Here is a 17203-nt window from a genome sequence, read left to right as displayed (position 1 = left end):
GTATATAATAATGTATTACACCTAGGCAACGTGTAAGGCGGGTGTATATATTATTTTATTCAAACCAGGCAATGTGTAACTCGGGTTTATATAATTCTGTATTATATCTAGGCCATTTGTAAGGTATGTGTGTGTATAATCCTGTATCATATCTAGGCCATGTTTAAGGTGGGTTTATATAATCCTGTGTTATATTTAGGCCATGTGTATATAATACTTTACTAAACCCAGGTAATGTTTAAGGTGCGTTTATATAATAATGCATTATACCTTGGCCATGTTTAAGGCGGGTGTATATAATAATGTATTATACCTAGTCAATGTGCAAGGTGGGTGTATCTAATACTTGACTAAACCCAGGTAATGTTTAAGGCGGACGTATATAATAATGTATTATACCTTGGCAATGTGTAAGCCGGGTGTATATAAACCTGTATTATACCTAGGCCATGTGTAAAGTGGGTGTATATAATAATGTATTACATCTAGGCCATGTGTAAGTTGGGTGTATATAATATTTTATTAAACCCAGGTAATGTGAAAGGTGGGTTTATATAATAATGTATTATACCCAGGCAATGTGTAAGGCGGGTGTATCTAATACTTTATTAAACCCAGAAATTGTGTAGGGTGGGTGTGTATAATCCTGCATCATATCTAGGCCATGTTTACATAATATTTTATTAAACCCAGGTAATGTGAAAGGTGGGTTTATATAATAATATATTATACCTTGGCCATGTGTAAGGTCACCTCTCCCCAAGCCGGCCAGTCACGTCAGGTCATATCGCCCAAAGCCGGCCAGTCACGTCAGGTCATATCGCCCCAAGCCGGCGAGTCACGTCAGGTCATATCGCTCCAAGCCGGCGAGTCACGTCAGGTCACCTCGCCCCAAGCCGGCCAGTCACGTCAGGTCATATCGCACCAAGCCGGCGAGTCACGTCAGGTCACCTCGCCCCAAGCCGGCGAGTCACGTCAGGTCATATCGCCCCAAGTCGGCGAGTCACGTCAGGTCATATCGCCCCAAGCCGGCGAGTCACGTCAGGTCACCTCGCCCCAAGCCGGCGAGTCACGTCAGGTCACCTCGCCCCAAGCCGGCGAGTCAGGTCACATCACCCCAATCCAGGGAGTCAGGTCGCCTCGCCCCAAGCCGGCGAGTCACGTCAGGTCATATCACCCCAAGTCGGCGAGTCAGGTCAGGTCACATCACCCCAAGCCGGCGAGTCACGTACTTAAAGACATTGCAACAAACCGAATAGTCAGGGGGGAGACTTTATACTGACGGGGGCTCGAAATATATCCGACCGGGGTAGATTTTATTTCAGAACAGATTCTCCGGGGGAGAACCGGTGTAAAATCTCAGGGGGAGAATTTGTACGGGGGAGAGTTTATACCGGGACACCGGCGAGTCACGCCAGGTCACTACCTTCATAGTTGAGCATAACTGGCCCTTGGTGGTTTGACCTTTCGGTTCAATAGTAGGATTCTTTTGGAATCCCAGAAAACCGAAGTCATTACCTTACCAGCTAATGGAGCAGACTTTGACATCTTTGGAGGAGGAGACGGTAGATGTTTCCACTGCTTTGAATGTTGTTTACTCTCTGGCTGATGGTGTTGAAACCAAGACTCATTCATGGTTACAAATTGCTCCTTGAAATCTGTTGGGTCTGCTTCAAAACGACGTGAATACTCACGAGAGGTTACGAACCTGGCGCGTTTCTGATCAGGAATACGAAGCCTTGGATCCCAGACTCTGTCATTCCGAGCTCAGAATGTTCTCAACTCTCTCATGACAGATACCACTGTATTGGCTTTGTGGCGTGTGGTGACTCGCCGATCTTCATAACTCAGATCATGTATTTTATCAACATTTCCTTAAGTAGTAGCAGTTGAATGTCTCACTGACCTTGGATCATCTTCGAGGCTCTGTCTCCCCCTTTTAAACCAACTCAACTCTTAACAGTGGCAAAAGAAGGCTCTTCAACTCCTCTGGGTGACACCATGTCCGCATGGATGTCTATAGACTAAAATCTAGTCTCTGAAATGAACATATCGTACATAAAAAAACCACTTCAGTTATCTTAATAAAAATATAATAAAAAGGAGCCCAGTGACTCTCTTCATTTCCTGATACTGCAGTGATCTAGACTTGCCAAACATTATAGACTTGCATGGGCTGTATTTGATATATATTTGTATCAGGGTCTGTAAGACAGACCAGGATGTCTACTGGATGCCTTTAAAGTTGGAGATGCTTGATGACAGCGCTGAAGCCACCAAATGTTTGTCCTCAATGGATAAATCTAGTCACCTTGATGCCTGCAGACATATGCTGCCTTGTTGTGTATTTAGTTCAGATGATGCCTGTAAACATGTGTAGGGTGTCCATCGACCTTTCATTGTTAGGCTCAGAACCTTCCAGTCACTCTCGTGTGTTATAGTGCCTTATACCCTGGTTATGTGGAAAGTGGGAGTATTCTATACTTACAAATGCATCTACATGTACATGTATTTCTCTTTAGGATACGCTGCTGGGTGCCAAATCATTGACTGTCTTTCTGTTATCACCTTTGCACCTGTTAAGTCGGGAACTCTCCTTAGGCCCTGCAGAAATAGATTTGTATAAAGAGAAAGATAGTGAGGCAATTACAGCCAACGCTCTCTCATTCAGAATCAGAGATTAAAATAATCGCAATTCAGAACAACGCATCCTTGCCCTCGTGTTTCCAGAGTCTGTGTCTGAACAGAAGAATGTTGCTGACTACTTCACAATGCATGTAGACCGCCTCCGTGGTCTAGTGGTAGGGCGTCCGCCCGGAGAGCGGAAGGTTCGGGGTTCGACCCCCAGCCGCGTCATACCAAAAGACGTTAAAATATGGTACTTGTTGTTACCCTGTCTGGCGCTCGGCATTAAGGGGCTAAAACAAGGGCTGGTCGGCTTGGAGTCAGTAAACTGTGTCTGAGTGGGGTATTCATGTTAAACTGCGGCATGGTATCTCAATGAGCTAGCACTACAAATCGGCATCAGTCCGGACTGGTACACACACACACACACACAAACACACACAAACACACACACACACACACACACACACACACACACACACACACACACACACACACACACACACACACACACACACACACACACACACACACACGCGTAGTATGACATGCACGTTTTTAAAGCAAACAAATAGTATGACATACCCGCGTTAAGGCAAACAACAGAGTGTATGACATACCCGTGTTAAGGCAAACAAGACATATTATGACATACCCGTATTAAGGCAAACAACAGAGTGTATGACATACCCGTGTTAAGGCAAACAGCAGATAGTATGACACACCCGTGATAAGGCAAACAACAGATATTATAACACACCCGTGATAAGGCAAACAGCAGATAGTATAACACACCCATGATAAGGCAAACAGCAGATATTACGACACACCCGTGATATGACAAACAGCAGATAGTATGACATGCACGTGAATAGGCAAACAGCAGATAGTATGACCCACCCGTGATAAGGCAAACAGCAGATAGTATGACATACCCGTGATAAGGCAAACAGCAGATAGTATGACACACCCGTGTTAAGGCAAACAGCAGATATTATGACACACCCGTGATATGACAAACAACAGATAGTATGACACACCCGTGTTAAGGCAAACAGCAGATAGTATGACACACCCGTGTTAAGGCAAACAGCAGATAGTATGACATACTCGTGTTAAGGCAAACAGCAGATAGTATGACACACCCGTGGTAAGGCAAACAGCAGATATTATGACACACCCGTGATATGACAAACAGCAGATAGTATGACATGCCCGTGAATAGGCAAACAGCAGATAGTATGACATACCCGTGATAAGGCAAACAGCAGATAGTATAACACACCCGTGATAAGGCAAACAACAGATAGTATGACACACCCGTGATATGACAAACAACAGATAGTATGACATACCCGTGATAAGGCAAACAGCAGATAGTATGACACACCCGTGATAAGGCAAACAGCAGATAGTATGACACACCCGTGATAAGGCAAACAGCAGACAGTGTAACACACCCGTGATAAGGCAAACAACAGATAGTATGACATGCCAACTAACTTGCTGCCTCGCGCTACTGACTACTAATAAACTACCAACAACGACTGACTGACAAATGAGTAACTGGCTTCCTACTTGGTACTGACATTAACTGACTAGCTACCGAATAGCTACTGACAGGATACAGACTAGCCTCTTATAGAACATATAGGTACCCAGAAACCTTTGCTTGTGATAGGCTAGTAATAGGCTACAAACTTCAGACTGTCTGTGTACTGGCTATTACAAACTACTGCCCGTCCACTGATTTAGTACTGACTGGTCACTGACAATTTACCTACAAGCGACTGACCGCCTACTGACGTTGCTACGACTTCTAGTAGCCAGATGATTCGTCTCCATCTTGGACAAGGGGTCAGTATCAACGTGGTGAAAGACAGCTGCACATGTGCACCAGTTGCAGCGATGGGATCTGTCTGAGTAAGCAGTTGAGGGTGTGATTCACAGCACGGAATCCTGCAGCAGCACAGTTCTCTGAGACCCAGTCATAACATTATTATCTCTCACCAACAACATCTTTGATAACACACCCACGGATTAGGGTTGGCAAGGCGAGGTGGCGCATATATTCACTATATATAGGGCTAGGTGCCTCCTCGGGAGACAAGTGTCTACAGTGTAGGTGGGAGATGCATTCAGCTTCGGCCAGTTACATCACCGCAATAAACACCGGCAACGTTCAACACTTCCGGGTTGGGGAAAACATACAAATACAGACACTTGGAATAACAGAAATACTTTTATTACTTGGAGTTGTTTGGAGGTTGCTTGAAAAATACACAGGGATTGCTAAGCTTTGTTTATTATCTGCAACATACTTTACTTGAAACAGATATTTGTTCATCCAGGATCATTAGCATCCAGCTGAATGTAAGCATGACAGATCCATCTTCAGTGTGTATTGTTTGATAATATTGTTGTAATGTACAAGGATGATTGTCTTACCCCTGGTAGTCCCATCTGTCGGTGTGGTTGATAGTGGGCCAGCCGATTACCTCCTGCTGATGGATACATCTAAGATGAGGGAAATATACCAGGCAAACATTTACATGGGAACTGGTGATGACAATAACAAGAAAATAAACTTGGATGGCGGAACAAAATACTCGCTGTGTCGGGCTGTAGGTCTCCAGGTGGTCAGGTAGAACATGGCCGCTCACAACTGATGGTTGGGTCGGGGAAGTCACGCTCTGTACCATACCAGGATGACGGCGTGTGTTCAGATAGGACATTACATGTGGAAACAGAGAGCCTGGGCGTGTGGCAATAACGCATGGGTGGGCTGTATGGCTGCATGGTCATTGGAACTGTAGCAGGTTCGAGGTGTAGGCAATCCAAGTCGTGGCTTCAAGCCTGTTGTAGCGTCATTTAGACCTAAAGTATCTGGTTCAAGGTGTAGGCAATCCAAGTTTTGGCTCCAAGCCTGTTGTAGCGTCATTTAGACCTAAAGTATCTGGTTCAAAGTGTAACCAATCCAGGTTTTTGGTTCGAGCCTGTTGTAGCGTCATTTAGTCGTAATGTATCTGGTTCGAGGTGTAGCCAATCCAAGTCTTGGCTTCGAGCCTGTTGTAGCGTCATTTAGACCTAAAGTATCTGGTTCGAGGTATCACAACGCAAGTTTCGGCTTTGAGCCTGTTGTAGCGTCATTTAGACCTAAAGTATCTGGTTCAAGGTGTAACCAATCCAGGTTTTTGGTTCGAGCCTGTTGTAGCGTCATTTAGTCGTAATGTATCTGGTTCGAGGTGTAGCCAATCCAAGTCTTGGCTTCGAGCCTGTTGTAGCGTCATTTAGACCTAAAGTATCTGGTTCGAGGTATCACAACGCAAGTTTCGGCTTTGAGCCTGTTGTAGCGTCATTTAGACCTAAAGTATCTGGTTCGAGGTATCACAACGCAAGTTTCGGCTTTGAGCCTGTTGTAGCGTCATTTAGACCTAAAGTATCTGGTTCGAGGTGTAGCCAATCCAAGTCTATGGTTCGAGCCTGTTGTAGCGTCATTTAGACCTAAAGTATCTGGTTCGAGGTGTAGCCAATCCAAGTCTTAGGTTCGAGCCTGTTGTAGCGTCATTTAGACCTAAAGTATCTGGTTCGAGGTGTAGGCAATCCAAGTCTTGGCTTTGGGCCTGTTGTGGTGTCATTTAAACCTAAAGTATCTGGTGCGTGGTGTAGCATAACGTAAGTCTTGGCTTAGAGCCTGTTGTAGAGTCATTTAGACCTAAAGTATCTGGTTCGAGGTGTAGGCAATCCAAGTCTTGGCTTTGGGCCTGTTGTAGAGTCATTTAGACCTAAAGTATCTGGTTCGAGGTGTAGCCAATCCAGGTCTTTGCTTTGAGCCCGTTGTAGCATCATTTAGACCTAAAGTATCTGATTCGAGGTGTAGCCAATCCAGGTCTTTACTTTGAGCCCGTTGTAGCGTCATTTAGACCTAAAGTATCTGGTTCGAGGTGTAGCCAATCCAGGTCTTTACTTTGAGCCTGTTGTAGCGTCATTTAGACCTTAAGTATCTGGTTCGAGGTGTAGCACAACACAATTCGTGGCTTTGAGCCTGTTGTAGCGTCATTTAGACCTAAAGTATCTGGTTCGAGGTGTAGCCAATCCAAGTCTTGGGTTCGAGCCCGTTTTAGCGTCAATTAGACCTAAAGTGGCTGGTTCAAGGTGTAGCATTACGCAAGTCTTGGCTTAGAGCCTGTTGTAGCGTCATTTAGACCTAAAGTGTCTGGTTCGAGGTGTAGCCAATCCAAGTCTTGACTTTGAGACTGTTGTAGAGTCATTTAGTCATGGGTTCAATGTGAACCTTACTGAACGTGTTCATGGCGTGTTCTTACAATGAGATTGTGAGGTAATCTTGTTATGAGACAGTGAGTAGGTTCGAGGTGTAACAGCCAGTGTTTGTGTCTATTGTAACACCATCTGCTTCTAATTCAGCAGGTTGCAGGTAACTTTTGTGGTTTGTCAGTTGCCCAATTCCAGAGGTTGGACCTGGTTCCAACCAACTGATGAAAACACAGCGGCCTTGGAGGCTGTCAGCCAATAGTGCCACGATGTGCGGTCTGAACTGTCAGACAGACACTGACTTTATCGTTCACTGTTATCTGAACACCCGCATTGTTAACTCAAGGCTATGTCGCCCTGTAGATCCGACTGCTGATGGTGATACCGCTGTTCGTGATCTGAATCTGAAGGGATGACATAATCACCTGTCTCATCTTGACATTAAAATGAAGCTGACTAGAGAGCTAGTTGTGGTAAATTTGTCATAATTCATTGATCGTGTTTGGGGGTAACGCTGCCAAGATCACTCTTAAATCAGTGTAAGATACTTGGCATTACCGCCTGCCACACGTTAGCCAGAGCAAATGTCGAGATAATAAAGGTCTTTACTGCCACAAGTTGTACAAAGCGTATCTTTTTCTGAGACGTGTTTGTTGTGACACTAATTTTTACATGTAAAACATATCATGACACTGGGTGTTATAAAGGGTAGGGCAGCCCAGGGTGTCAGCGGTACACGGACCCTTAACTGACAGTCGGGTGCTGCACTCTAGCCACAAGGGGATCACTAGTTTAAGACGTCCTATCAGTATTCCGGCCATATGACGACCGCTTTTCAAATAGTCGTCTCCTCACGTTTGAAAACACAAGGGAATCACATCAGTGTTTTTCGCGTTACATACGACCGTATACGACCAGATCGAGAATCATCAGGCTACCCACCGTCCCCACCAGTGGGTACATATCGAGACCCACCATGCTTCCAATAGGAACATATCGAGACCCACCATGCTACCAATAGGAACATAGCGAGACCCACCATGCTTCCAATAGGAACATATTGAGACCAACCATGCCACCAATAGGAACATATCGAGACCCACCATGCTACCAATAGGAACATATTGAGACCCACCATGCTACCAATAGGAACATATTGAGACCCACCATCCTACCAATAGGAACATATCGAGACCCACCATGCTACCAATAGGAACATATTGAGACCCACCATGCTACCAATAGTAACATATTGAGACCCACCATGCTACCAATAGGAACATATCGAGACCCACCATGCCACCAATAGGAACATATCGAGACCCACCATGCTACCAATAGTAACATATTGAGACCCACCATGCTACCAATAGTAACATATCGAGACCCATCCTGCTACCAATAGGAACATATTGAGACCCACCATGCTACCAATAGGAACATATTGAGACCCACCATGCTACCAATAGTAACATATCGAGACCCACCCTGCTACCAATAGTAACATATCGAGACCCATCCTGCTACCAATAGGAACACATTGAGACCCACCATGCTACCAATAGTAACATATCGAGACCCACCATGCTACCAATAGGAACACATTGAGACCCACCATGCTACCAATAGTAACATATCGAGACCCACCCTGCTACCAATAGTAACATATCGAGACCCACCCTGCTACCAATAGTAACATATCGAGACTCAGCACATCAGTGATACTATTGCCATTGTTGGACATATCTCACATGTATGTGGTGTCGTGGTGTCGGTGTCGTGGTGTCATTACCTTCCTAATCCGATGCGCCATGGTAAACTCTATATGTAAATTAGATATACACAGTTCCCATCATACATCATATCTCATCATGCTTATCTCACACTGCATGTCGCCATGTGTTCCGTGTATAGTGAACGTGCTTGTACAACTGTGTTTTGTCTTGTTCCAGGAGACATGTGGCCACTGATGACTACATTCCCGACAGGAGTGTTCTTTATCTTAAGCAGTGTATCTAGCCGTAAGTACGACATCTTCCTTACACACCTATCAACATGCATCCCTTTCATCCCTGGTAGGGTTCCAGTTCCCAATGTGTGTACGCAGCTTTGGATGGGAGGCGAACCTGCGCCAGCTTCACGAAGCAACATCACCATCAACCATTCACTGATGACAGCTGTAGTACGTTGGTCACTTCGCAGACAAAGACTAAACATATTCTATATGAAAAGAAACCAAAGTTATGGTTTTCGTTTTAGAAAACTAAATCTGTCTGTTGACTGTATTTTGAAACTGTGTGATACTTTAGTTACTCCTGTTCTGTTTTATGGTTGCGAAGTATGGGGTTTTGAAAACTTATCTCGTGTTGAAAATATACATTTGCGAGTTCTTAAATAGGTATGTTCATTTTGGAAAAGTACTTCTCATTTTTTGATGCATTGAGATCTTGGTAGATACTCACTTGCCAACCTAGTTAAAAGCAGAATTATATGTTTTTGGTGCAATCTCTTAACTCGAAAAGCCTCCAAATTATCTGTTTAAGTGTACAAGCTTATTTATAATGACACTATTTGGGGAAAATGTTATCACAAATGGATAACTTGCATTAAAGGCATTTTGACCAAGTAGGATTGAATAATACGGACATCACAGAATTTTCAAACTATATATCTGTTAAAAATGTTTGTCATTTCTAAATTGAAATATGTCTATAATCAAACATGGATAACAAACATAGAACATTCTTTAACAGGGGTAAAATATGATATTGTGAAATCTCGAGATTTATGATGCGAGCAGTACTTTGTTATTTACAAGAATCCAACTGGAGAATCTTATTAAAATTCAGGACGTCAAATCACAATCTGCCGGTTGAGACCTTAAGATTGACAAATATCCCCATAATTAATCAGAAATTTAGCCTATGCAATCTCGATGATGTCGGATTTGAATTTTTGTTTGTCAAGCATTTGAAATGTTTTGTTCATAAATAATTTTATGTTAAACCAAAATTATACAAACTGAGTTATCTCTTTCATAGCTCATAATTCGGAACCCCAATAACATTGTCTTAATTTTGCAATAAAATCAGAGCTACATTTAGAAAATGAATTGTATGTTAGGAAAGCACTGTATTACCTCATCCTTGCGAGGCAATGGCTTTAACTGACTATTAAAGTCCAGCAAATGCAGTGATATGAGTGATGGAATTTGATTGGTCAACAGGAGGGACATAGAAGCGACATAACTCGTAATAGATATTGGTGACGATACGATCGAGCCTCGAAATTCCAGCCTAGTTCGGCAAGGCTGGGAACAGGACTATTATAGTTAGTTAACTCCCTTGCCTCGGGAAGATGATTGTACCTCTTTTGACACAGGTTGTGTAGTCCAGTTCAGGGCAGTTCAGTTCAGTAGAACGGGGCGCGGGAACTCATTGACTTGTTCGTGCACTAGTTGTGGGTTGAGAACAATATGGAAGGTTTAGCCGTCAAATACTACTCAAAAGAAGTTCAGGAACACACGATTCTTTCATATTACTACAGTTGTCCTGCCAAAGAATCAGGTGTTCCTTGACTTCTTTTCAATAGTACGAATTTCCAGCACATCCATGAAGACTGTCAGTGTTGAATCTGCACCTCCATAAGTGAAGCGGTGCAGTGTGTAGCGAGGTGCCTTAGCCCTGAAGTAAGGCGTCATTGTTTAAACGTGTGAGTGTGTTGACGACACAGATTCTGAGTTCCCAATGTAATTTCCACAGTCTATCATACGAATTTTTTGTGAAGCTCAATATTGGCCCAGAAAGGGAATGACATCCGAGAAGGGTCGTACGACCCAACTCACTCACTCACTCAATATCACCGCTGTCTTCTCGCCGTCCTCATCACCGCTTCTCATCAATTTAGCCACGTTGCCACAATTCTGTTTAAGGCAAACAAATTATATTGACTATTTGGATTATTTTGTTTAAAATGAAGAACTGGCGATAATACGAATAGGGTTCTTTTATTAGTTCTCCAGGTGTCATATATGTTTGTTTGTTTCTTGTCCTAACAATACGTTACCAGTGCATAGCTATTTAGATATTACTGACTTTTTCAAGTTTCATCGTAGCAAGACCTATGTTTTGGATGAAAATGGATTTTTCAACATCATACGATTTAAATGAAAAAACAACAAACGAAAAAGCTGTAATTCTGATGAAAACCTATTTAATGTCATGTGGCCTTGGCTGATGTGAAGGATTTTGGAGGTATCAGTGGCTGGGTACATTTCTATCATACTATCACAGAGACACAGACTCTGGGTTACTGAGGGCAGAGTTGGGACTGTGTGTACAAGTTGGGGACCACACGCATGCTTCAATTTGTTATTATATAAACGTTCTATTTCATGTAAGAAATGACATATTCACATAGCCATGTACCAGTACAGTCCCCATGGAATGGGATCCATATTGGTGTCAGAGCCAGTCCGCTCACAGATATGAGGTTTAGTTGAATCAGCAAAACTCTCTGATGAACAACTGCACTGTGTGTGCATATGCACATGAACGCTGACACGTTTGTGTATATTTTCTAATCCTTGATATAAAACACGATCAAAGGCGGGTATTTATTCTTCATAAACACCAAGGGTGTTAAAAGTAAATCACTTCGTTTCACACCAGCCTTTATAAAAATACGGGTTTGGGGGCAAAAAATAAACTATGTCAATAGCCTCCGTTATCTGACTTGAAAACCCATAAACTATACCATGTAATACTTTTGAAAAAGTGGCTGTAATATATTGTTTCTTGAATTTACAGAAGGATTGGAAATAAGACAAAAAGCAGTAGGTTGTTTAAACTGTACATATTGCCTATACACGGCTGAAGACGTCGCCCATAGTATCACGTGTGTTCCCCTGACGTGGGCATATTGAAGCATCAGATGCTTTCTGTTAAGGTTTTGTCATAGAAACACCACTGCCCTGACTGCAATGACTCAGTAATAGTCTTACTAGCTGTCAATCATGCCGTGCCTAAGTATATGCGCCTTAAAAAACTCTTTGTTGGGATAGTTAAACTAGAAAGCTGACTTTGGATTGAATGAAAGAATGCTGAACTGCTTTCAGTTTCTTTTGACTACCTATACTATGACATGGAAATAGCTCCCCGCCCCAACCCCAACCCCCAACCCCACCCCAACCCCAACCCCACCCCAACCCCAACCCCAACCCCAACCCCAACCCCAACCCCGAACTCCCCGAACTCCCTCCTAATGGCGGCCTCGTATGTCGAGCAAATGTCATCTCCATGTGCCAGCGAAAAGTGGCGTACCGCTATGTTCTTGGGTGGAGGTCATGTGACGTAACACGACTATTGATAGCACTGATGAGGTTAATTACAGCTTTAATTGAGGCTGAAAAAGCATCTGTATTATTAACGCCTTGGTTTAAAACAACTCAAAGGTGCACTACAATCTCTTGTGCAAAGTGATCGAGGGTTCTTAATAAAAGACATGAGACGTGTAAGCAATAGCTCTCAGTTTTTAATGGTTCTTTACATTGTTGTTAATACCCGGTACACTCTCATACTTAGACCACAATACCCAGTACACTGTTATACTTAGGCCACAATACCCAGTACACTGTCATACTTAGGCCACAATACCCGGTACACTGTCATACTAAGGCCACAATACCCGGTACACTGTCATACTTAGGCCACAATACCCGGTAAACTGTTAAACTTAGGCCACAATACCCAGTACACTGTCATACTTAGGCCACAATACCCGGTACACTGGCATACTAAGGCCACAATACCCAATACACTGTCATACTTAGGCCACAATACCCAGTACACTGTCATACTGAGGCTACAATACCCAGTACACTGTCATACTTAGGCCACAATACCCAGTACACTGTCATACTAAGGCCACAATACCCGGTACACTGTCATTCTTAGGCCACAATACCCGGTAAACTGTTAAACTTAGGCCACAATACCCAGTACACTGTCATACTTAGGCCACAATACCCGGTACACTGGCATACTAAGGCCACAATACCCAATACACTGTCATACTTAGGCCACAATACCCAGTACACTGTCATACTTAGGCCACAATACCCGGTACACTGTCATACTAAGGCCACAATACCCGGTACACTGTCATTCTTAGGCCACAATACCTAGTACACTGTCATACTTTGGCCACAATACCCGGTACACTGTCATGCTAAGGCCACAATGCCTAGTACACTGTCATACTTAGGCCACAATACCCGGTACACTGTCACCCTACACCCTTGGCCAGGTATGACACTGAAACTGTGCAGGCTCCACATGTCAGTTTACAGAGCGACACGTGATACACCAGTTTGGGAGTTGCCCTTCAGTCTTTAATACACAGGCACCTCGCCAACACATCTACCAGGGACCTACACATTTACCAGGGACCTAGCTAACACATCTACCAGGGGCCTAGCCTACACATCTCCCAGGGACCTAACCTACACATCTACCAGGGGCCTAGCCTACACATCTCCCAGGGACCTACACATTTACCAGGGACCTAGCTAACACATCTACCAGGGACCTAACCTACACATCTCCCAGGGACCTACACATTTACCAGGGACCTAGCTTACACATCTACCAGGGACCTACACATCTCCCAGGGACCTACACATTTACCAGGGACCTAGCTAACACATCTACCAGGGACCTAACCTACACATCTACCAGGGGCCTAGCCTACACATCTCCCAGGGACCTACACATCTACCAGGGGCCTAGCCTACACATCTCCCAGGGACCTACACATTTACCAGGGGCCTAGCCAACACCTACCAGGGACCTAGCTTACACATCTACCAGGGACCTAACCTACACATTTACCAGGGACCTAGCCTACAAATCTCCCAGGGACCTACACATTTACCAGGGGCCTAGCCTACACATCTCCCAGGGACCTACACATTTACCAGGGGCCTAGCCAACACCTACCAGGGACCTAGCTTACACATCTACCAGGGACCTAACCTACACATTTACCAGGGGCCTAGCCTACAAATCTCCCAGGGACCTACACATTTACCAGGGACCTAACCTACACATCTACCAGGGACCTAGCTTACACATCTACCAGGGACCTAGCTTACACATCTACCAGGGACCTAGCTTACACATCTACCAGGGACCTACACATCTACCAGGGACCTACACATTTACCAGGGACCTAGCTAACACATCTACCAGGGGCCTAGCCTACACATCTACCAGGGGCCTAGCCTACACATCTCCAAGGGACCTACACATCTACCAGGGACCTACACATCTACCAGGGACCTAACCTACACATCTACCAGGGGCCTAGCTTACACATCTACCAGGGACCTAACCTACACATCTACCAGGGACCTAGCTTACACATCTACCAGGGACCTACACATCTACCAGGGACCTACACATCTACCAGGGACCTAGCCAACACCTACCAGGGACCTAGCCTACACATCTACCAGGGACCAACTTACACATCTACCAGGGGCCTAGCCTACACATCTCCCAGGGACCTACACATTTACCAGGGGCCTAGCCAACACCTACCAGGGACCTAGCTTACACATCTACCAGGGACCTAGCTTACACATCTACCAGGGACCTAACCTACACATCTACCAGGGGCCTAGCCTACACATCTCCCAGGGACCTACACATTTACCAGGGGCCTAGCCAACACATCTCCCAGGGACCTACACATCTCCCAGGGACCTAACCTACACATCTACCAGGGACCTAGCTTACACATCTACCAGGGACCTAGCTTACACATCTACCAGGGACCTAGCTTACACATCTACCAGGGACCTAGCTTACACATCTACCAGGGACCTAACCTACACATCTACCAGGGACCTAACCTACACATCTACCAGGGACCAACTTACACATCTACCAGGGAACTAGCCTACACATCTACCAGGGGCCTACACATCAACCAGGGACCTAGCCTACACATCTACCAGGGACCTAGCCTACACATCTACCAGGGACCTAGCCTACACATCTACCAGGGACCTAGCCTACACATCTACCAGGGACCTAGCCTACACATCTACCAGGGGCCTAGCCTACACATCTACCAGGGGCCTAGCCTACACAACAACCAGGGACCTAGCCTACACATCTATTAGGGGCCTAGCCTATACATCTACCAGGGACCTAGCCTACACATCTATAAGGGGCCTAGCCTACACATCAACCAGGGACCTAGCCTACACATCTACCAGGGGCCTAGCCTACACATCTACCAGGGACCTAGCCTACACATCTATTAGGGGCCTAGCCTACACATCAACCAGGGACCTAACCTACACATCTACCAGGGACCTAGCTTACACATCTACCAGGGACCTAGCCTACACATCTCCCAGGGACCTACACATCTACCAGGGACCTACACATCTACCAGGGACCTAGCCTACACATTTCCCAGGGACCTACACATCTACCAGGGACCTACACATCTACCAGGGACCTAGCCTACACATTTCCCAGGGACCTACACATCTACCAGGGACCTAGCCTACACATCTCCCAGGGACCTACACATCTACCAGGGACCTACACATCTACCAGGGACCTAGCCTACACATCTCCCAGGGACCTACACATTTCCCAGGGGCCTACACATCTACCAGGGACCTAGCTTACACATCTACCAGGGACCTAGCCTACACATCTACCAGGGACCTAGCTTACACATTTCCCAGGGACCTACACATCTACCAGGGACCTACACATTTCCCAGGGACCTACACATCTACCAGGGACCTACACATCTACCAGGGACCTAGCCTACACATTTCCCAGGGGCCTACACATCTACCAATGATCTACACATCAACCAGGGACCCTACCTACACATCTCCCAAGGACCTACACATCTACCAATGACCTACATATCAACCAGGGACCTACACATCTACCAATGACCTACATATCAACCAGGGACCTAACCTACACATCTCCCAGGGACATACACATCTAGCAATGACCTACATATCAACCAGGGGCCTAACATACACATCTCCCAGGGACCTACACATCTACCAATGACCTACACATCTCACAGGGACCTAACCTACACATCTCCCAGGGACCTACACATCTACCAGGGACCTAGCCTACACATCTCTTCAATCCTAATGCGGAGACAGATGGTGTCGCTCTCCAAGACGCGACTAACGTTAGAGGTAACAACCAATTACTGGCCCCAGCACGGCACCATGTAGGCTTCATAACGCCAGCGTCAACAATGGTTAAACAGATTTACAGGAATATTGGAATTGGTGAGAAGTGGCCACAACTAGAAACTGTAAACTGTGTTATATAAAGGTCATGGTGACACCGTTATACAACCGATCGCCAACGTTCCATGTGCTTCTAATGGCATTATACCGTATGACCTTTAGGCCATCTGAGTACAACGGCAGTTTAAGCAGGGTTGTATTTCAATCGTGTTTTAACATTTCATGACGTGACAGATTCCCAAACCCTCCCCACTTTGCGAATGGAAGCTCGGTATTGAAACTGGAGTGGACAGGCATCCCCACACAGCGCTTAGCACCGACAAATACAGCTTACTGTAATGCCACGGTGGAATTCTCAAAAACAATAGACACAAACTGTATTTTATCCAAGTCCATATTATTAAGAAACATCAATTATACTATATATATGTTACAGTTAATGTATAAAATCTGTCAAACTGACTGAAATATTACGCAGAATTGGCACATTGACTTAAATGTTGCAAAATGGACTAAGAAAACATGATGGTTTAATGGACTGGATGGATAAGGACTCACATCCTCAAGTTTATTTTTTTACCAAGTAGCTATATATTTACAAATACTTTTTCCCAGGTAGCCACTGGTAAAACCAAGAAGTCAAGCCAATATTTAGGGTAACCCAAATATTTGAAATTATTTTTAAAAATTAAATTTTAATCAAATTCCTTTAAATCCAAATTAACATTAAATATTTAGAAGTCATAGCATTTGTCTTAGAACGTACATAAGCAACGCATACTTCGTTAGTCATTTTTTGTTTAATTTACTTTCGCAGCAACCAATTTTGATTTTCTGTCGAATGCCACCGTTATGGTGGGTATCTCTATGTCTACATTTGCAACCTTCGGCCTGGAATCACGTCCGCCATCACTGCTTTTAGTTCCCTGTCTTCATCGTTTCCACTCACAACTGTTTTCCGCTGGTTTCCTTTGCAACTGTGAGTGGTATTTGTTATGT

At 44.6% G+C, this 17203-nt stretch overlaps 1 protein-coding gene across 11 annotated transcripts in view; it reads left to right on the top strand.

The window, feature by feature from the left end:
• The window catches only part of LOC124126572 (collagen alpha-1(IX) chain-like), a 250922-nt gene that overhangs the window by 118530 nt on the left and 115189 nt on the right, over positions 1–17203 (top strand). For all 11 annotated transcript variants that reach the window (XM_048400127.1, XM_048400125.1, XM_048400134.1 and 8 more), the window contains exon 3: positions 8850–8918. In XM_048400127.1, the coding sequence (XP_048256084.1) occupies positions 8855–8918 (64 nt within the window). In that variant the 5' untranslated portion in view covers positions 8850–8854. The remainder of the gene's footprint in view (positions 1–8849; positions 8919–17203) is intronic.

Source organism: Haliotis rufescens, unplaced genomic scaffold, assembly GCF_023055435.1.
Source record: "Haliotis rufescens isolate VD_foot unplaced genomic scaffold, xgHalRufe1.0.p SCAF_2, whole genome shotgun sequence".
Classification (NCBI taxonomy): domain Eukaryota; kingdom Metazoa; phylum Mollusca; class Gastropoda; order Lepetellida; family Haliotidae; genus Haliotis; species Haliotis rufescens.
The sequence above is the reverse complement of the archived record's forward strand: the minus strand, read 5'-3'. Positions and strand labels throughout refer to the sequence as shown.